Source organism: Apteryx rowi, unplaced genomic scaffold (genome assembly GCF_003343035.1).
Source record: "Apteryx rowi isolate R43461 unplaced genomic scaffold, aptRow1 scaffold_974, whole genome shotgun sequence".
In the NCBI taxonomy this organism is placed as follows: domain Eukaryota; kingdom Metazoa; phylum Chordata; class Aves; order Apterygiformes; family Apterygidae; genus Apteryx; species Apteryx rowi.
In genome coordinates this window covers 6,057-27,656 of record NW_020451287.1, presented here as the reverse complement: position 1 = coordinate 27,656, position 21,600 = coordinate 6,057, and the positions used below count along the sequence as shown (strand labels likewise).

Below are 21,600 nucleotides of genomic sequence, written 5' to 3'. Positions count from 1 at the left end.
TGTAGCTCCTGGAGGTCCAGCCATGCCCAGCTCCTCTGTAATAGAGCAGATTTGTCAGTTTAGGGCCCTTTTCACTGGTGGGGCCATCTGGACAGGTTCAGCTTGGTGTCTTCCCTCGCTGCACTGACTTCTGAAGGCAGCTGCTGGTTCACCCATCGCCTAACCCAGCAGCTCTTCAAAGCAGCCCTTCTCTGATGCGGTATTCCTAAAGAGTTGTTCGATAGAAATAAATGCCTGCAGTACAATGATTAATATCTCCTTCTCCTCATGGTGGACTTTGCCTCAGGTAATCCCACTCGCTTCCTTACCCGGAAATGACCAAAAAAAAAAAAAAAAATCAGGTCTCTTCTCAAATGGATTGCTAAGCCATTTCAAGCTGCTCTTGAAGGTCTTCCAYGGACGCCTCATTAAATAGCTTATGAACCTTCAACTTTCTGTATACAGTGCAGGAGGGCTTTTCATCTGTTTTGCAATATGGGCTCAACGGCTTAATACTGTTCTTCAGATTGTCTCTGTGGCTCACTTGAGTCTCTCCAAATTCCAAAGAGAATATGAGCAAACGCCTCCAGATGTTTTTCAGAGACAGCAAAGATGAAGTGCTTTCTGAATCTCCGTCACAGAAAAAAAAAATATAAACAAGTGAAACAAGTGCTTAGAAAAAGAGCTGCACTCTTTTTGATGTTTCRATGGTGGAATGAGAACCACTTGGATGACTTTGGCTTCGAAGATGGTCAGGAGGGCGCCTGTGCCTCCTGGGAAGCCCCATAACCTTCCTCGGACCCGTGTGCCCTGGTAACTGGTGTGTGTTAAGCAGGCATTAATCGAAGCGCAGCCACCCTTGTGTCAACATTTCCTCATCCGAGTCACTGGGGACTCGCTTTCCCGTATAGGCACCCACGCCTTGCATGCATTTGCTGGTTGTGCACCGACTAGGTTATGGGCCTGGAGGCCTGCCAGCTGCCGAGCGGGGGCTCTTGGCCTTCCGCCTTGCAAACCAGAGCAATTTGTGCGAAGGCGGGCTCCAAATTCCTCCCAAAAGTCACGCTCGCCTATGCCTGTGGTGCAACCCCCCCCCCCCCCCCGAAACATGTTCGGAGATGCACTGGGAAAAAGCGCTATCTGCGAGGGGGGTGTTGGGTTTGGCTGGTTTGTTTGCCCTTTCTATTAAGGGCAAGATTGTTGGAGGCCGAGCGTGACCGCGCTGACGCACCAGCTCGCGGGCTGAGAGATGCAAACAGAAGATGTGGCTCTGGAAAGTCATAAAGGGTGAACAATGCCTGTTTTATGTTTTGGAAAAATAATGCAAGGGTAATCGCAGAGACTTTAATCGTTGTGCACATTGGACCTGGCTTTAGCAGGAAGAACTTTGCCTGGGTGTTTGACTGATGTCTATAAGGTGTTACCAGTGTGCGGTAGACTTTAACATTGGAGTACTTGCATTATACGCAGCGTGGTTTCCAGGCTGTTTTCTAGGCTGGCCTGAGCAGTCGCTTGGCCATTCCTGCCTAAAGCCCTGGCGTGGGGCCAGCGGTGTTAATGCACAGGTGCGGGATAACCGTGTGCCGCAGAAACCCTGCGAGAACGCATCTGAAAACTGGAGCCGCCACTGTTTTCGGGGACAAGGGCCTGGAAGCATTGCGTTATGCTTTATTGTCGGGAATGCAAACGGGGGAGAGCGACTGTGTCGCCGGCGGGGACGCTTCCCAGAAGCGAAGGCCCGCAAAAGCAAGGGGGCTTCCTACAGTGCAGTCAGCCGTGAACATTATTTTTATGCTTAAAAAATACAAAAAAAAAAGAAAAAAGAAGAAAAAAAAAAGGGGGGGGTTTGGTGACTGTTGCTGGATCAGGAGCTTCCAGCGCTGCTCGCCGCCCTCCCCGGCGCTGCGACGGAAGCGGGGCGGTGCCGCGCGAGCTCCGCCCCCGGCGGCAGCGGCAGGCGGCAGCGGCAGGCAGCGGGAGGCGGCAGCGGCGGCAGGTGCCGGGGCGGGCGGGGGGCGGCGGTGGCGGGCGGAGGATGGCGCCGGGGGACGCGGAGCAGGCGCGGTACTGCAGGCACTTCTCCTACCTCTGCCTCAAGTTCACCCTCATCGCCTACTGCACCGCCTTCTGGGTGAGCGGGCTGTGCGTGTACAGGTGTGCGTGGGGTGTGCGCAACAGGTGAGCGTGCCGGGGTTGTGAGTGTGTGCACCTGCGTGGGGGTGGGGAGTTTGCAGGGGGTGCGTGCGTGTGGGGTGTGTGCATCCGAGGGTTGTGAGTTTGCAGGGTGTGCATGTGTGGGGGGGGTGAGCGAGGACCAGAGAGCAGCCTTGAGACTGTTGTTAGTTGCAGGTTGTTAGTGTGCCAGGGGTATCGTGTGCGGGTGTCTGTGTGCGGGTGTGCGCAGGGGGTTGTGAGTGCCCGTGGGGAGAGGTGGCCCAGCGAGGGTGTGCGGGGTGTACATGTGAGAAGTGGTGGTGGTGGGGCTGGGTGTGTGTGCCGACCGCGGGTGTGCGCCTGTAGTGTGTGGCTGTACGTGCTAGAGTGTGGCGGGCTGTTTATGGGGCCCTCGGCTGCCGTCTCTCAAGGCAATTTGGGGATTAAAAGAACTTTTTCTGGTCCCCTGGCTGCCGGGCRGGTGTTCCCAAGCAGGGGTGTGTTCTGCCTGTTTTCTGCCTGTACCTAATGCTTCAAGTGTACCCGCGTGGGAGGAGGAGGAGGGAAGAGACACTTCCTCCCAGGGAGTGCTTTCCTCGTGCGTGAAAGTACACCGGGATTTTGCAATCGGGTGGTACTTGCGGTGTTAATGGCCCGGCTGCCTCACCGCCTGTCACTCTCGGGGTGTAGCTTCATGGCATCGTTAGGTATTTATCGACCAACTGGTTCTGGCAGAAAGCGACGTGAAGAGGTCAGAATCTGGCAGAGAAAATCGATSTATATGCAAAATATTTTGCTTTCCCTCTCTCTGGTGGAGGTGGGCAGGTAATGTTTTTAGCAGCTGGAAAAATGAAGCCTGCGCCCTGGGAAACCGGTTAGGCGGTATATAGGGGAATTCATTTTTTGAGCTTTTGGTTAAACAGTGCTGTAAATGTTTGCAACTTCAAACACGTGCCTTGCTTGCTGCCTGACCCATGTTTCGGACACCACTTCTTAGGCATATTGCTGGGGCGGTGATTTAGTTCTGCTGTTTTGCGTTCTGAGGACTCTTTCTTAAATTGAATTAATTACGTTTACACAGATAGCTATGCTCCCCGCTCCCTTCTGGCACTGGGGGCAATTCCCGGTGGGATGTAGGAGCGCATCTAGTAACCGAAAAAAGGCAGTTCTCAAGCGCTTCTGCGCGCGTCTGCCGAGAACAAAACGCCTTTCAAAGAGCAGAAGAATTTTATTTACTGCTTGCAATCGTTTGCTCTGGATTTTCGGCATTCTGGCCTTGTTCGCGCCTGACGGCTTCAGTTTCGCCGAGGCGCCGGGAAGATGGTTTGCCCTTTGGGAGAGCGCGGCGGGCACGGCGGCGGCTCTTGCAAGGGGGGAGGCTGGGGGCCGATGGCATTTTGTTCCTGCAGCGGGTGTCGTTTCGTGGCCCGTCCGCGGTCCGAACACACAGTGCATTGTTTGAAGTATGTTGCATAGTTTTCTGCGCCCTCCAAATTCTGCATTCTTCTGGTTTAGCAAAGCGGATCTCATTAGCGGCGAATATCAGTGGTGCAATTATTTTTTTTCAGTGGTGGTAGCATAGTCTCATTGAATCCTTAGGTTTTTATTAGCAAAAATAGGAGYAGAATTTGGCTGTGGAATTTAAATAATTAGTATTGTCTTTCTTAATTTTTTGGCATTTTTAACACCTGGAATATACTTTTGCTGTTTTATGGGACTTTGATTTATGGGATACTGAGAATATTCAAATTCTTCACTGCTGTCGATGCTGTTCTGGGATATTTGCTAAGCGGYGAATATCCCCAATTCAGGTGCCCAAGGTTGGTAAAAGATGCCAGGGACTAGATAATTCTCTGGGGATTCTGGTGCAGAGACGGTGTAGTTGTCATCCTTGTCTTTTTGTAATGGATCACGATTAGAACATTTAATTAAAGAATAAATACTAAATCTTCATATTATATATTATATTCATATTTTTAATATATATAGAGAGAGGAAACATTCAGCACATTGAGCAGAGCATACTGTTATCAAGCAGGCACAACTTTTTACTTTATATAACAGCAAATGCTATAAATAAAACGTTAAAGCCAGTAGTTAGAAGAAAATGCTTTTCCTTTCCCTTGGGAAAGCAACTCCTCTGCATGCAAAGCCCCAGAGAAAGTCCCTGGTATTTGCTGGTGGATACTCGTTTAATGCAAGTCAAGGCCAGCGAATTTTTCCTGCGAGCACAGYGTGAACTGCGAAGTTCGGAGCCGTCGTGAAGGATGCAGGATGTAAACAGTATGTGTATTTGGGGGCTGCCTACGCAAAAGCGGGATTTCCATCTGTGGCTGCCGGAAGGGAGAGAGCAGCCGGCATTCCCGGCAAAGAGACACCGCTGGGATCAGATAAGTTTTCCAAGTGGCGCCGGCTGCATTTCATTGAAGCTATTGGTTTGGGCCCTAGTGAAGGTTTAAAAGATTTTTGTTTAATACTTAAAAGCATGAAGGGTGATAAAAGCGTAAATACTGTTTATGAGGAATGAGGATTTTAGTGCGTACCTAGGTTTTTCTTCCTGTCGTAGTGTTGCGTGCTCCGAAGCCTGTATACGGGCTGGAAAACCCGCAGGTGCCTGCTATGCCGTAGGYGCGCGTGAGCTTTTTCTTTGCCAGCCGATGTTCTCCCGGGGCGCAGCAGAGGTGCTGAGCGCCGCCGCTTAAATCCCCCCCCTTCCCGCGGCACGTGCTTTTCGCCTGTGCAGGCGTCTAGTGTTTCTGCTCACGGGCAGCTTTAAAACTTAAGATGCTAAAGAGCGTGTATGTTTTGACGAGAAGCACACCGCTCAGGAAGAGCTATTTCAGGAAAGCGTGGTTCTTGGGGCTGTACGAGGTGTTTTAGGGTACAGAGCCGGCGTTTGAGGTCGTGGCCTATACGGATRTGCCGATTTATGTCAAATTCGGTCTGAGGTCCGTTTGCTTGGTAAAGACCATATCTGCCCGTGAAAGTCCATAAATGCATTTTTGCATCGATGACGGTCATCCCTACTCTTTGAAAGGCCTAGGATAGGAAGCTCCTGAGCTAATGTAAAATCCGAAGTTAAGTAACGAAAATTGCTATTAAGGATCTGCATTGCATAATGGTTCTTTAAAAATCAATAGACTTTGCAAACGTTATGTTCTGTAATTGCTGTTCTATGGTTTTGAGACTCCTTCCTCGATTGTTATACCAATATTTAAATATTTCACACTTATTTTTATTGTTTTCTGCTAGAAATGTAATTTATAATTTATTACTTAATTAATTTTTTAAGGAATAAAGATAACACTGCAAAGCAGCCATGAAGCGATATAAAACCCTATTATATATTACAGAAGAAACAATCTGGTCATATAAATGGTAGGTTTAAATAACTGTTATTTGCCTAATGCGTTTTCTGTGATCCATAATCTTACAGTGCAATTTCTAACTTTGTCAGAGGGGAGAGTTACTTTGAGTTTGGTCATATTAAACTTAAGTTGCTTTAATGAATAGATCCCCTATACTTATTTTTATGGGTGAATCATTTTGAGATTTTTTTTTAAGGACAGTTTGGAGGCATTTCTCACATGTTGTCCTTTGGATTCATTATTCTTACCTTTAGAAAATAAAGAATTTCCAGTGAGTTGTATTTATTTCAAAATATCCAATAATGGTAATTTTGAAAACAAAAAATTCTTTTAGCGGTTGGGCTCGTGATCCCGCGCGGTCGCTCCGTGTGTCCGTGAGCACTTTGCTGGGGGAGCACCAGGTCGTATCTCAGCCCCCCGCGTGATTAAGGAACGCGGTCTTGTCGCTATTGATGGGCAGGGAGCAGAGTCTTGGTGTTTGTCGAAACGTCAGGTCAGAAAAGGTGGATGCTGTTTATTTGTTTGGCAAACGAACTGATTGTGATCTCCGGGGTTGTTATGGGTTGTTCTCTGAGAATAYATCTGGCTTTAAGCTGGCAGTTAAATGTTTCCACTGCRATTTTTGTGATTAAGTAATGTGGACTTTTTTTTTTTTTTTTTAGTGTAATTCAAAGTGACCTGCAACATGCCAAATATGCCAAATGATTCTGATTTAGCCATAACCACTTTGATTGAAGCCCATATACGTATGTTTCTCTGTGTGTATAAGTATGCATATCTGTGTGTGTGTGTGTATACATATGGAGAGAGAGAGCATATGAAGGAGGAATATTAATGCCAAGACATTTGGTAATTTCTGTGATGTACCTGATTTCAGATGGGCAATAAATTAAATTTTAAACAAATTGAAACATATGTAACTGGGTTGAATTCCAAATTGTTAAGACATTATTAAATAGATTTCTTAAATGAACAAATCTCTCTTTTTTTTTTTTCTAACTCAGCTTTTTTTGCTATAGTCTTTGAGTTTTTTATTCAATCTTTTGCTAGCAATTCTTTCATGGATTATAATTGGTTCTGAAGTAAGTAGTCACAGATTCATGTGTGCTCATACTAATAGAATTTCATCTCCGTATTTACTGGGGAAAAAAGAATAACATCTGTGTTTTTCTGTTTTTTTCCATTTCAGATGATTGGAKCATTTATTCTTGGTGTTGGAATTTATGCAGAAGTTGAAAGACAAAAGTACAAAACCCTGGAAAGTGCCTTTCTAGCTCCAGCGATTATTTTAATCCTTTTGGGTATTATAATGTTCTTTGTATCTTTTGTGGGTGTCCTGGCTTCTTTAAGAGACAATTTATGCCTTCTTCAAGCAGTAAGTGGTTTTTTTTTTTAATTCTTCATTTTTATAGATTTCATAGCTTTTGCTCTTTAGTGTCACTTGAAACTAAACCCGTAACCCTTCCCGTGTCTGCGTTGCGTTGAAAAATACTTCAAGCAGCAAACTGTGTTTTCCTTTTGATGAGTATTTAAGTTGCTTTTTTGATTTAAACTGAATCTAAAATGCGCCGATGGCGGTGGCCCCCAAGTCGTGGCCCGCGCTTGCCTGGCGATCCCGGGGAGGGACCTGGTGCGAGGCAGGCTTTTCGGGTTAGTCGCCGCGGCAGCTGGGGCGAGAGGCTAAATGCAGAGAGCAGTGGCGGTCTTTGCCGGCTCTTCCCGATGCTTCTCGCGCCGTAGGGCTGCCTGTGGTCTTAGAGATGACGGTCCTAAGGGAGAAATAACAGGGACCAAGTTTTTCTCTCCAGTGCCTTTGAAAGGGCAAGCTTTAGGGTAATTCCTATAGAATCCTGTGGTTGCAAATGAATATTACGTATACCACGAATTTAAAGGAAAATGCGAAAACATAGTTTTCACCTGCACATCAGTTTGATCTAAAGAAATGCCAAATACACGGTATATTACATAGGCTAAAGCAAGAGGTAACTGTGAATTTTTAAATCATGCCAGAACCTGACTGGAAGTGTTGTGCTGTCATTCCCTCAGAGAATATGTCCATAGATGGTAATAGCTGCTTTAATTCCCGCTATGGTATTGCTTCCTTGTCTAACGCGTAGGACCTTTTCTGTTCATGTTGTGGAAGAAAACCTGGCAGGGTATCGGAGCCAACAAAGTCCCTAATGTCCGTTTCTAAGACTGATTTTTGTGCCTAGCAGAAGAAAAGACACCTGTCCAAGAAATTCGTGACACCGATATTGGCTATCGACAGCACAAAGTTGAACCGGTTTTCTGAGGCGAACTCTTTGCTGCAGGGCTTTGTCCATGGCTTTGTGTATCTAGGCTTCCGTGAACGATGACATGTGTTTTCCTGCCGGAAGTCGCGTTCAAGGCGGAGGAAGAGTGTGGAGAGGAAAGAGGAAATTAGTAGCCAGAAATACAGAAAATTCCTGCACTCCATCCAGGGTTTGGGGTGGAGGAGACTGTAGCARTTGTTCACATCTGACTTCCTTAAAGCACTCATGACGAATCAGGAGAGCAGGGGCACCCAGGACTAATGCTGGCTATATATCCAAAGCATACCGAAAGGGAATAGCCTTCACCTTCTGGAGTGAACATCAGTCATAGGTCTGCTCCTAGGGCTAGAGAGTCTTTTCAGTAAGAGATCATACAACTTCTTTCCTGATGAAGCGCGCCATTAAGAAGCAGACCTAAAATCACGTGAGAGTGGTCTTTTATACATAAAGAATCCTTTAGATTGGAAAAACATTTCCAGTACTGGCACATCTCAGTTATTTCATGCTGTTGCTATGAAATACATTTTGCGTACCCTTTGATAAGTAGTCACGTATGTGTACGTAGTGGTCATGTGCGAGTGCATTTGTGAGCATATGTATATAGCGTGTGAAAAACAAATTGAGACCTAGCAGATACAGTTTTTCTTACCGCTAAGCATGCTAAGTCCTGTTAGTGCTCCTAGCGGGACCTCTACTGCGAGCCGGCTTGGTAAAGCAGGATTGTTGAGTTCCCGCTTCTGAAGCAATGCACTCAAAATGTACCAAGCCCTGAATTTTACTTTGGTTTAACACTGGTGATTTAATAGAAAATGGTTTGGGCTTCTTAAAGCATTGCTTTGCCAAGAAATGAAAACTAACAGATAACTACTATCTTTGTAGGAAGCATAAAAACATAATGTTCTGTGTGTTTTGTAGCAGTTCATTAACATGCTTCTCTAAAAACTAGGATGCTGTTGGAGAGAGAAGTATCTTGGCATGATAAATGCATCTATTAGTTTTGATTCTGTTCAAAGCAGAAAAATAATGTTTCTGCCAACTGGGCAAAAAACCAGAATCRGTCAAGTGAGAAAAAGGCTTTTTTGTGACATGAACAATTTCATAAAAACAAAAAAWTTTTCATTCTTTCTTTAAAATTTTAACTGAAATTATACCAGAAAACTGCTAAGTATGCTGGCAATTGAATATTATGGACTTAAGCACACTAATTGAAAGAGTAATTGAGATTTGTTTCTTGCCCTCTTTAAGATCTTACTTGCAATTGTTTTCTGCAGTTTATGTACATCCTTGGTATTTGTTTGCTGATTGAACTGACTGGTGGAGTTGTGGCACTGATCTTCAGAAATCAGGTGAGCAGCTCGTTTAGGTGTTACTCACAGCACCTGACGTTGTGGCTATGCTACTGAGCAGATAAAAGGTTTTAAAATTGTCCTGTGAGCATTAATCGATRGAAGTCTAAAAGATGAGTAGTGACTTCTCAGGACCTTTCACRTTAGGAAAGAATGGATTGGCCATCAGTTCTGCAAGAGAATTTCAGATTGGAGAATTTGGAGAAAAATCTGTTAACTAAGAACTTGYAATAGAGGCAAAATGAGTTTCCAGCTCTTAACATATTACAAAATGCTCTTTTCACTTGCCTTCCATGTCTCAGACTACTGATTTGGGAAGTTTCCAACTGGGTTTGGAGACTCAGCCATTTCTTAGTGGCCAATATGTTTTGAATGTGTTTTACCTTGTGTACGGTCATCTTTTCCCTGTCTGAATCCCCAGGCAACATAACTGATTTCTAGAGGAGACCTCCACCTTTCACAAGCTTGCTGTAACAATATTAAAAAACTTTATTCTTCTAAGTGGAAAGCAGACTATTTTGTTTCTGTTGGAAGAGTTTTAAACCATAAATGTGTTTACCCCGTTAAGTACTAAATGTCCGTGATTTTGATTTTCTGCTTTGTTTTTTAATTTGGCAAAGAACATATGCATGCCGAATAAGACCTCTTCCCTCATCCCCCCAAATCCTACCTGTCTCAGTTCCAGAAGTCATACATGTTTTAAGAAGTCATGTATTATTTTATAAAGAGCTTTTTAAAAGATTTTTTTTTAAGATCCTGTCTATTGTTATTATTTTGAACCAGAATTATGTTCTCCCTGTCTAGTCTTTTCCCCTTGCTTCCTGCTCCGCTGAAGCTGTGAGCTTGACTTGCGGCAGTGGAGTTACCTGCTCTTCTAAAAGCTGCCGTTAACGGTGGCCCTGGATCTATCCTTGACCCCGGGCAAAGGGTTATTCCGGATTGCGTTCGGGGTGCCAGGTTACGTCCGCGYGGAAGAGGTCAGCGTGCGCAGTGTAGGAGTGGGCATCATGGGAAAGAGAGAATTTGGTTTATAGTGAATAAATATCTGGCATTTACTTAGTTTTCTGAGAGGATGAGGAAGAATTGCTTTTGGCTGCCTCCCAAAGAAAAGGTGTTGTGTTTTATGCGTTGGGTGGTTTCCTGACACCTTTACTGGCTGTCTTAGCAGGGTAGCTGGGCTCCGGGATCAGGTTTTTATTTGTTTTATGGGGCTGATGGAAAGTTAGGGTTAGTATGGGGAGGAGAAGGAAGTAATTAATAAAAGCTTAGYGTAATAGCCTGCATTTAAATGCTGGTGGTTTTGCATGGCTCATTTGTTTTGTTTTGKTTTTTTTTTCCCCCCCACATTTCTTTCTGTTATTTCCTTCTCCAATCTAGGAAGTTCTGTTGCTTTTCTCTGAGTCGCGCTTATCACAAGAAGCATCTTCCAGGGGCACGTATTTTCAAAGAAAACATTGCTTACGTGTCTGCTCTTGTATACAGCTTGCCCGTTCACCTTAATGCACGAGCAGCATTTGAATGTGTTGCAACAATTAGAACTCGCAGGGTCAYGTGGATATTCCCGAGAGGATTTTCCGTAGTAGTCGTGTGTGTTTGGTACTCGTCCGTTTTACGGTGTTGATTTGTGACTTGAAAATGCCGTGCGGTATTGGCGTTTCTGCCCCTTTGGGTGAAAGCAGTAGCGGCTGTGCCTCCGCGATGCTGGTACCCCAGTTGGGTAGCGCTGAAGCGCCCGCTCCGCGCTCTGGCTCCCGCGCCTGCTGAGGCAGCAGGGCGTAAGCTCGTACGCCAAGAGCGGTGTCAAGTCCCCAAGAGGCAATAAGGAGCACAAAACCCGTCTGTATTTACTGCTCCTCCTTCCTTCCTTCCTTCCTTCCGGGCTTTGATGGACCTGCAAAATTCTTTGTTATTTCTAATCTTTCCTGTGATGGCCATGCATTTCTTTTGTTTTCCAGTTTCTAATATGGAGAAAATATATATTTCTGGTTTCTTTTTGCTCTGTAAGGATCTAGCTTTGAGCCTTAATTATAGCAGCTTTGTTGAAAGGAAATTGTTACGTTCTGGTTATGATTAATCTCCATTTTTGGTTGGTTATGATTACACTGGATATCGAAAATAAAGTACTTTTTTTCCTCGTGTCTTGAGCTTTAATAACATTTTATTGGTTTAATTTTTAATATGCTAAGCTGAAGAAATACCTTTTTATATCTGCTATCACTCCACTGCCATATTTCTCAATATCATGACTGTAAAACATACAGATATGAAATCTTTTCCTCTTCTTTCTGTTGAAGCTGTARTAAAGTTCTTTATCAGACAGCTATGGACTCCTTGGAAAATAAAACATCGTATGATTTGTTGAGACAAGATTCAGTTTCTTATCGCTGAAAGCCGTGAGTAGTGAGGACCAGTAAGGGGAGAGGTGCAGTATTACTGGCACTTGTCATCGCAGAAAGTGCCGTACAGCTGTGCTTGGTGTTAGGTGGAGAAATCGGTGAGACCGCTCACTTAAAAGCAGCTTACAGCAAACGATAAGGCCTTGCAGGACTGCGGTCTAACTTACATTTGCACTGTAAGTGCTTAAAAAAGAAGTTTGTCCTTTTATGCTCATCAGTCACACTGTCACTCTAACCTGTTCTTTAATACCGTTTCAGCACACGTATCCGATGAATCTTATTGTGATTTGTCTTCTAGACGATCGACTTCTTGAACAATAATATTAGAAGAGGAATTGAGAATTACTATGATGATCTAGACTTCAAGAACATAATGGACTTTGTTCAAAAGAAGGTTGGTTTTTCTGGGAGTACTTGGATTCCACGCGGTGCCGAGATGCAGCAGGTCCTCAGTGACAGCTTTGAGCTTTTCCAGCGAGGTGATAATCCCGTTCTTATTGACAAGGGGGGTTCGATCCCGTGCGTCATCCGCTCTGCAGTCGCTGTGGGCCGGGATCCCGTCGCGTTCCAGCTGGCACTCAAAGCCCTCCGACGCCCTGCGCAAAGGGAGTACCAAATGCAGCTCTTGCCCTGGTAGGGCAAGATCGTGCAAACATTTCCTTTGACTTTAATAGACTTAGAGGGGCCCCACAGCCAGATTCAGCATAAGTTCCAGCTCAGTTCCTGTGCTTAGTGTTTCTACAGACTTTCAAAAGCTTATAACGAACAGGAAACTCTGGATAAAGAGAAATTGCGTGGAAATTAGACTGTGTGAATCTGGGCCTTTGCCTTTTTTCCTCAAGGGCACATAGCAAGCTCTTTAGTAAGGTTTTTATTCAAATGAAATGCTCGTGGAAGCATGTAYACCTGTAGCTAGAGTTCAGAAATTATGTTGAGCGCAGCTGAACATTACTTAATAGCATGTGTAGTTGACTCATAGCCTTTTTTTAAGGCTGCTGTGTTGAAATGTTTATTGGATTACTTAAGAGTTCTGCCATGCCGCTCAGAGACCATRGAAGCAGCAGCAAATGTTCAGAAGCATGCTCGCGGTATCCATATGATGCGAGTAACCGTGCCAAATAATAAAAGAAGTGTTGGCTAGGAGATGGTACGTACGTTTTATGGCATCGTTATGGAAATGGCAGCCTGCTTTGAAAAACACAGTTAATGTGGAAAGTGTGTCAAAAACAAACCATCTTGAGGAAATTTTGTCATTATACTTCGTAATGTTTTAAAGTTTCCATGCACTCCCAAAAATGATGTGCCATTACAGCAAATACAAATGTTAGTGATTAAACTAACTCCTGCTTTTCCCCTTAATTTAGAAATATAAGTTGAATATTTGTATTAAGGTAGTGCAAACTTACAGTATTTGTTTGCCTGATCTCAATTCTACTAATGAAGTTATACCCAAAATATTTTGGTGTATGGTTTTTTTATGCCTTGCATGAACGCTTTCATATTTTAGATTCATGTGTTTGAAGAAACATAGTYAAAACCCTTAAAAAAAATTTTGAAGGGGTACATTACAACTCAAGACTGACCGAATCTAAAACACTTTTAATAATATCCAGATCTGAAAAGATATTTTTTCTGAAATCCAATCTGAAAAGATTGGAGAGTGGCACTTAGTACAAGGTGCTTTGCTCTGACGCCTGGTGTAATGGCTGGATGAGTGATAGAGGAACATCACACTTATCTTTCCTTCCTTTCGCTGTTACCGTTTCCTGGTGCRGTGACAGTATTTGTGCTCTCAAGGAGGAGGAGAGCCCTGGTACCTTGCACCTTGCCTGCTTTGACGGCTGGTGTGAAGAAGTTGCATACTCCTGGAAATGCAGCTGAACCGATCGACCACGGAGAGTTACGCTGGCCTCAGCCCTACCTCTTGCAGAGGTTTTCTGTTCTAAGTGCCAATTTGGTGTCTCCCTTTTATTTGGCATGACCATAAAAGCATTCCTTTGGATGCAGTTTTATACAAGATACAATATTAAACAACTTTTCTATTTGGGGTCAGAGCCCTTTCTTCTTGAGTTTGCACCCATCCCTGTACTTTGACTGATTCTATAAACAGTTGGGAGATTTAGATATTTGTTGCTTGATCTAATGAGAAAATCTGTTTTCCCCTTTTTTACATATTTTGCTTGCGAATATGAGTATACTTCAGCAATACATATATGGTGCAACAGCAGAATTGCTAGGTATCTGCCTTATTCCTCAGCGTTCTTGAAGTAACTGCTTGTATTCTTGCTTTGTCCTCCAGTTAACAGAAGAGTTGCTGTTAAGGTGCGACTTTTTGTCTCTTGTGGTGTTTTCCAGTTTAAGTGCTGCGGCGGGGAGGATTTTAAAGACTGGTCGCAGAACGCGTATCACAGCTGTGCGGCGCCGGGGCCGCTGGCCTGCGGGGTGCCTTACAGCTGCTGCATCAGGAACAAGGTGAGCCTCGCCTCTCCTTCCGCTGGCCAGCGATTCCCCGAACCGGTTGAAAGAACTACCCTCGTACGAGGAATGCCTTCCCGAGAGGCAGCCTGGCCCCGTAGCGGTGGCCTCCCGCCGCTGTGACGCGCGCCGGGGCGTGCGGGAGGGTGCGTGGGAGACGGGAGCCAGGGGTCTGCGGGACCCGAGAGCTTGAAAGGGAGAAAACACTGCATAACCCAGCTAGGCGCCGGTCCCTTTTAGCGCCCGCTTTGCCTGCAGCTCTGCCCAAACTCGGTGTTTTAAAGGGCTGCGACGTGGTTGCACCGAGTGCTGCCGCTCGTTTGCATTCGTGTGCGTGCCTGCGCCCTCTGTCTTCCTCCTCCCCTCTTCCCTCCGTCTTCATAAAGGTCTCAGTCATTCCGCTGCAGCGTCCTGGAAACGCAGAAGGGGCCTGGGCCTTTCTCCAGCCCGGCGGTAGGACCGCTAGCCTGGACCGGGGCTACTTGATTAAGTTTTGCTGATTTTTGTTGTTGTTTTCTCCCCCGCTCCGGGGCTTGCTCGGCAGGAGGCAGCGTGCTGGCTCCGGCTTTGCCGGGAAACCCGGGCCCTGATTGCTTCCGTGGGTGGGGGCTGCGGTGATGTACACCGGCTGCTGTTGGAGGGAAAAGCGGAAAACGAGGCCATGCAGAAAAATCCTGAACCAAATATGGGTCTCCCTCCGAAGTGGGGGCTGGATCCTCTGAGAATCTGGTTTCTCAGTCTGCAGCGAAGCAGCATTAAACGGTCCTGACGGCACTCGGAGCAGGCGTTGTGCTGCGGGTGGATGGTTTTACGCAGGCGCTGCCTTTTACGTGCCTTTTAGCGTTTTAATCCACCGCCCTTCGTTTGAAGGCTGAATGCAATGCTAAATTGGATAAGGAAGCATTCCCTGGTTTAAAAACACTATGGGGAATCCCTGCCTCACTCGCTTTCTGCCTTTGGTGTGAGCGTGAGACAGAGAAGTTAAGCGTATGTGAAAGTTAGTGTCTGGGGCCGTGTGCGTGTCGGGAGGCTGCGGATGAGTCCGTGCCTGGGTCCCGGTAGGCAAAGCGCTGTTATCGTGACGGATAACCTGCTGGCGCCTGCTAGGTGCTGCCCTTTCAAGGTGTGCCTTAGGCTGAGATGGTCAGTTAAAAAAATGAAGAAAAAGGGAGTAATTCTCTCAGAAATCCTGCTGGATGTTGCTAGGAAAAAGGTGTTTTGTGTTTTATGAAAGCGTTTATTGCATAGGCCTGCGCATTTTGTGTGCGTGAGAAGAAGTCTCTTTAAATCTGTGCTGCGGTCTGGTTTATTCTCAGAAACCGAAGCTAAAGAGTCATGTTTTAAATCGTAGGTGCTCGAGGATAAGAAAACTGCGTGTCTGAGAATATTTTATGCTGGACCTCAACAGCACTAAGCTAAGCACTAAGAGTTCAGGTTTTTGCCCTCTCTCTCAATTGATGGTGCAGGAAAATAGTGATGACTAGTGTAGAACAATCTGGCTTTTTAATGGTGATTCAAAATAGTGCTTGTTTTTGTGCATCTCACATTTCTCTATTGAAGCCTTGTTTCAAAACGCTGTTTAGTTCATGTGTTTGGAAATAGAGCACTGTGCTCCGAGGAAAACAGGGAATATATTCTCTGTACAGAGGAAACTAGGGAGGAGGGGATGCCCGAGAAGTCTTACTGTCAGTGACATTAACCGAGGGGCAGGGAGAAGCCCCCAAATAACCTGCAGACTCCTCAGTTAAGGGGAGACTTCAGCAAGTCACCGTAATCTGTTAGGGCTCGCGGCTTCGCTGCACGCGGCTGCGGGAGCCCGGAGCCGTCGACGTGCCCCGCCGCCTGCGGGCAACCTCGCAGCGCCCCGCGGGTTCGGCGGCATGGCACGAGCGCCACGGCCCTCTAAAAAAAAATAAAAAAAATCACAAGATGAATAAATCTTGTATGTTTGACAAATGCTTCCAAATACAGGCTGGTTTCTGTCCTGGAAAACTACAGATATGGTTTGTAATTACTCATTCACTTTGTAGTCATGGAAAACTTGTGTTAATGTAGGAGGGTTGGATTCTGCTGCTCTTAAGAAAGCTTGTATTAATGTGAGCCGGATCTGGATCATGCTTCTGTTGAGGATTTATCTTCCAGTGAAAGTGTTTATTAAAGATTTACACTACTGTAGCTGAGATTAAAAAAATAGTCCCCAAATGTTTATAAACTTCTGCTTCTAATGCATTTATCTCCATTGTGTACATTTTCTTGTGCGCTGATGTCTTGTTAGCAAATGCTGTGTTTAAAACTGAATGATGTAACCACGTTCTTTGTTGTCAAATATTTTACTAATGGCTGTGTGTTTATCTGTTAGGCTCAAAAGTTTTGCAAAATATGCAGTCCCTTGGAGCAGGAGTGCAGCACATTGATGCCTAGCACTGCAAGCGTAGGCTTTCAGGAGTATTACCTAGGATTCCCGAATGGGTATTCACTGTGTCTGCAGAATAGGTCTGTGAAATATTTGGACTTTTTTTTTAGAAATGCATTTAACCTGGTTTTGTCAGCTAATTGCATGCTCAAGGTGAGAGCCCAGATGTTGGGTTCTCTAGAGAAAAAAAAAAATTTAACCCTGATTAATGTTTCTGCCATTTTGTAGAAGATTTTCATGATACAAACACGTATTCCTATGCATATGCATACGTGGGTGTAATTTGAAGCTTTGCCRTGGATCCGAAGTTTCTGAGTAAAAGTCTAGAATTTGTGCTTCTGAATGGATGCCGCATTATGCAGCGTCCGCGTTGTGGTTGGTAAAGAGATAGGGTTGTGTAAGAGCGCTGCATTTCTGGCCTTTTTGGAGGCGCCCAGCAGCCCCTTGGAAAGCAGATGTCCACCTAGTTTGTYGTGGAGCTTATCTTAAGAGACAGAGTTATCTAGGAGCCCTGGCTGAGGGGCACCAGCATTCACAGACCGCAAGCATTTAGAAATCTCATTTCTACCTCGTGTTTTAGTTCTGCGGTGGTGTGTCTCGTTAGGGTGGCTCTTGCTGTGCCCTCTTTTCCCTTTGCGYAGTCTCATTTTCATCCTTATCGTCGGCTCTTTAACTTGTTCGTTGCTTCAGCTGATGCTGGTGGGCTTTGCAGGAGTTGATCGGCAAATGAAGGATGGTGTTTTTGTGTTAGCCTTGACCAGCCATCTAGAACGTCAGGAACCCGACCAAGCTGTTAAATGGCTGCAGGAAATGCCTTAGTAATCCGTGATAAATGCAGACACTCGCTCTTTTTTCTTGCAAAGTGTTTACCCAAGCGTTTGTAGTATCAGACGTTATTTGGGTCCTAGCTGTTTCGGAGCTTAAAGTTGTCATCGTAATGGGATGATGGCCTTGTTAATCTGTGGGTTTACCTAATATGCTATGTTAAGTTACTAAGGCCTTAAAATTAAARCTAGCTGTTTGGGTTTTGGCACCTGAAGCATTATAAATTCTCTYGTAGGCTTTTGTTCTCCTCTGCAGTATCCCACATGGATTTACCAGCGAGTTTGCTCATTAAACGTTTTTGGCCGAAAGAGATGGAGTCGCTCAAGTCACAGACCAGCCTTGTTGCCCCAAATTGCCTGTATTCAGCGGCAGGAGAAAACTCTAGTTTGTTGCACGTCTCCTAGTGTAACTTGCATTACCTTGCAGACAGCCAATGCTTGTCTTGTGTGATAAAATCACGCCTGAGAACAGCAGAGGGTCCAGYTGGTTTAGAGACTGGTCGGTAAGGAAGTTGTATCAGCACGCACGCGCGGTGCAGGTGACTTAGCAGCTGCATTTGTTTTCTTTTCTCTCTCTGGGAAGTTAGGGTATGCTTACGTGGTAGAGCAATGCTACGCAGAGTCACCCAAGCTGCTTGCACACTGGTAGCAGTATTACTATTATTATTATTATTATTTATTATTATTAAGGGCAGCAGGGTAGTCACCCAAAACTGCCTTTGCTAGAATATGTTTCAAATGYCTGGTGGCAGGACACGGTTACTGGTAATGCCGATTTCTCTAAAACCGCATAGGGCTCTATCCAAACCTGGCTRTGGGGGGCCCAGAACAGGCCCTCAGTATTCCCCATTAGAAGCATTTTCCTGCTTTTCCCCACGGCTGGTTTTGACACAGACAGACCATCATATATATATATACAGGCTACACCACCTTGTTTTCCAGCTGTCCACCACATCCGTGAATTACAGGGCAGCCCCACCACACTTACTGCTCGAGGAGAGCCACAGAAACAGGGAATTTTATATTTTTATATATATATATATATATATATGTATATAAATAAAAATTATATAATTTGGGTTGGAAGGGACCCTGGGAGATCTCCGGGTCCAGCCTCATCCTTCAGCACCACTGTTTCCGTTAGCGTTGTTGTTTCACTGTGTTTTCACCGTGATTTTGTGTGGTCGTCTTGCATTATTAGTGACCTGTCATTTTAGCCGTTTCTTTACTCTTTGTGCTCACTTCCCATCCGGAAAGACAGTAACTGTATCAGTTACCTGACTGGTGTTTGACTATTCTCACAGTCCTGGTAGTCTTTTACACCTTAAGTTGTTTACACAGTTTTCTTCTTTTTGTGCACGGAAATGTGGAGACTGTGTGTACACCCCAACCTTATAAATATGGTATAGAAACAAATATATACAGCCGAGTTCCTTAAAAACGTTCTTTACTGTGGCGAGAGACTGACAAGTCGCTTGTAGCTGGGTGAACAAATGAAGAATGAAACTAATTGTTTTCTGTGCTTTTCGTTTTTTGTTTTTTTACAATATTTTGTATTTGTTGTTCTCTTTTCAGACAGACATTATCAACACTATGTGTGGATACAAAACTATTGACAAAGAGGTAATGTAACCAGCAGCACCCTCCTGTAAGGGTGAAGCGTTCTGCTTCTCTGAATTCCTCCTGTCAGTTACAAAACAGACTTAAATCTACCCAAAAGTCAAAGTAGTCATTATTCTAGACTTTATCTGCAATAACCCTGTTTTCAAAAAAAAAAAAGAAGTTGGTTGTGAAGTGTTCTCCTCCTTGTATCTCCCCTGACTCCTTGTCTGGCATGCTGGAAGAATCCCTCTCTGAAGATCACCCCCTCCCCTTGCAGTGACTGCAGTTGATATACAGCAAGAAACTTCAGGGCTTGATGTAGTCACTCGGGTTGGGGAAAGCTTTTAAGTAAGCCAAGGTTTCCCTCTGAGTAAAACCAGTTTCTGTAAAGCCAACTTGGTTGTTCTWAAGTATCCTATGGTGGATATTCTCTTTTCATGTGTTCAGTACTTGCTGCTKGAAGAGGCATGGGACTTCCCGGCTGCTGTCGGCAGCCTCCCTCCCAGTCCCTTCCGGAGCAGGACGTGGCCTTGTTCGTGGGAATAGCCCCGCTGGCTCCGGAGCAGTGCCTGGTGGCTAATTGGGGAGTGATTAAGCATGGAAATCAGTAGTTTGACCGGCCGCAGTTCCCCGCTCGGAGCTTTGTGCTGCTAGCGCGGGGCGTTAAACCGCTGCTGGCCCCGAAGCCCCTCTTCCCGCTCGCCTGGGGCACTTGGCGCGCGATGCCCCTGCCCCTTGTTAGCTTTGTGGATTGCCAGTTATCTCTGCATGCGACCTGCCTTCGTTCACATTCGCTGGTTTTGCCTTAATCACCTAAACGCCCCGGTCCGGCTCTGAGGCACAAAGCACTCGAGCAYGTGCTTGACTTTGCCCCATTCATCTCCCTGGGGCTACTTGCAGGCTCAAGTGCTTGGCGTGTTGTTGGTCGGGGTCACAGTGCGCTGCAGCTTGCGGGGCTGAATCCGAAATCCTCTTGTCCCTGACCTTTTAATAGCCTGTTGCAGGGCACTTGGTCGGCAATTTATGTTTTTCCACTGCTGCGGTTCCAACTTGGAGCTGAAGATAAAAGCTGAAGAGGGACGTCTGTGTTTTCTGTGTGGCCTAAGAGCAGAATCGGATGTATTTCTTTTAGAAGAGTGGTAGAAAGAGAGAAAATTGTAAAACTAACTTGTTCAGATGCAGGAGAAGTGAGGGATAGACTGAAGAATTGGTGATGAGGTCAAATTCAGTGGGTTTAGAGAGGTGTGAATAAGGACCRAATTTGACTCCCCGAATTCTGCGTTATCACGTGTTAGTGTATCATGCTTCCAGTGTGACTTCTGTCTTAATGTGTTATTTTACAGCGTTTGAGTGTTCAGCATGTTATATATGTCCGAGGATGCACAAACGCAGTGCTTATTTGGTTTTTAGACAACTACAGCATCATGGCTGGTGTTCTGCTTGGTATACTGTTACCACAGGTAAGACGAGGCCCATGCATCGTGCCTTAAGGGAAGCATCTGATTCGTTACTGCGGCAGGCAAAATCCCGTTTGGCTGCATTTAATTACCATTTTTATTTAAATTTAACATAACTCATGTCATCGGTGCCACTCCGTTGATTTAGTAGCAGTACTGTAAAAGGTTGCAGTGTTTGGTACGTGGGGTTTTTCCAATCATCTGCTCCCCCTAGTTGTGTCCCCTAAGACTTTCTGGTGCTCGGGGATGCAGAGGTGATAACGTTTTGCTGTGTTAGCTGATCACAAATGTGTTTCACTCGTATCCCTGTATGCAAAATGCCCATCAGAAGGAATAGCAATGTGAGAGTCTATCAGTATACGTGCCCATATATCTGATGCACGTCTGTATGGTCTGCAAGAACTGTACGGTAAGGAGCATTAGCTGCGCGGTGCTTGGTCTCCTGCTCAGAGATGCCTTTGTGTTTTCCAGTTCCTTGGCGTGCTGTTGTCTTTGCTCTACATAACTCGCGTAGAAGACATCATTACTGAGCACAAGCTGAGCGAAGGGCTTTTCGAGGAGATGGGGCAGAGGTCTGAACCCGAGTTTGCCGGAGCGGGCTGCTGCATGTGTTACCCTGGGTGAAACCTCGGAAACCTCCGACGCACTTGAAAAGTGAATCAACCTGTTCCGGTTTGTACCTGCTTCTGCAGCTATTACGGACTATGGGTGTAATTAATCAGCGCTAACTCTTCCGGTATTTTTAAAAACAGCACATCGAAACCAGAGTGTGAATTCTCTCTACCCCGTGACCTTGCATTTTTTTTGTGTCCCTCGAGGCTGAGTGCGTTTCGGGTTGTCGCAGGATCTCGGCAGCGTGCTCTGGGCTGGTTTCGGCCGAGGACCAGTTGGTCCGCTGCGCGCCMAGCGCTGCTCCGCGGCCGCCCGCCCCTCTCGGCGCGTTCGGTGGTGCTGCCCGCACGGATGGTTGTGCCGGCGCCGGCGCTGCAAAGGACGCGGATGCTGCTGCCCGCTGCTGGCCTGCRTCTCCCGCGCCGCCCTCGCCTGCGTTTCCCCCGGGAACTTTCCTATTTAGTTAGGAAAAACTAAATGTTTTCCCAGTGGTTACCGGGTGATATGCAGCAAGGAAAACRTCTTCCTGGGAAGATTTGAAGTTTGTGTTTAAGTGTTTGCCATGTCAAATTTTATTTTCTTACCGGTTCCGAAAYGGAAGAGAGATTTCTTACTGATCTAAATGGTAAATATTAAAAGTGTGTTTAATAATTTTTTTTTATGCTAATCTCGATCAATAT

At 45.5% G+C, this 21,600-nt stretch overlaps 1 protein-coding gene across 2 annotated transcripts; it reads left to right on the top strand.

Annotated features, from left to right (window-relative positions):
* The first annotated feature begins 6,168 nt into the window (after nucleotides 1–6,168).
* TSPAN15 (tetraspanin 15) lies at nucleotides 6,169–21,189 on the top strand. 2 transcript variants are annotated; one of them, XM_026054924.1, is made up of 9 exons: nucleotides 6,169–6,247; nucleotides 6,691–6,876; nucleotides 9,067–9,141; nucleotides 11,836–11,931; nucleotides 13,893–14,009; nucleotides 18,825–18,872; nucleotides 20,195–20,311; nucleotides 20,780–20,980; nucleotides 21,061–21,189. In XM_026054924.1, the coding sequence occupies exons 2-8, from the start codon at nucleotides 6,691–6,693 to the stop codon at nucleotides 20,930–20,932; spliced, it is 792 nt and encodes a 263-aa protein (XP_025910709.1). In that variant the 5' UTR covers nucleotides 6,169–6,247; the 3' UTR covers nucleotides 20,933–20,980; nucleotides 21,061–21,189. The 2 variants fall into 2 exon arrangements, with proteins under 2 accessions (XP_025910709.1, XP_025910710.1); XM_026054925.1 differs by lacking the exon at nucleotides 18,825–18,872 and having other exon boundaries at nucleotides 20,780–21,189.
* The last annotated feature ends 411 nt before the right edge of the window (nucleotides 21,190–21,600 follow it).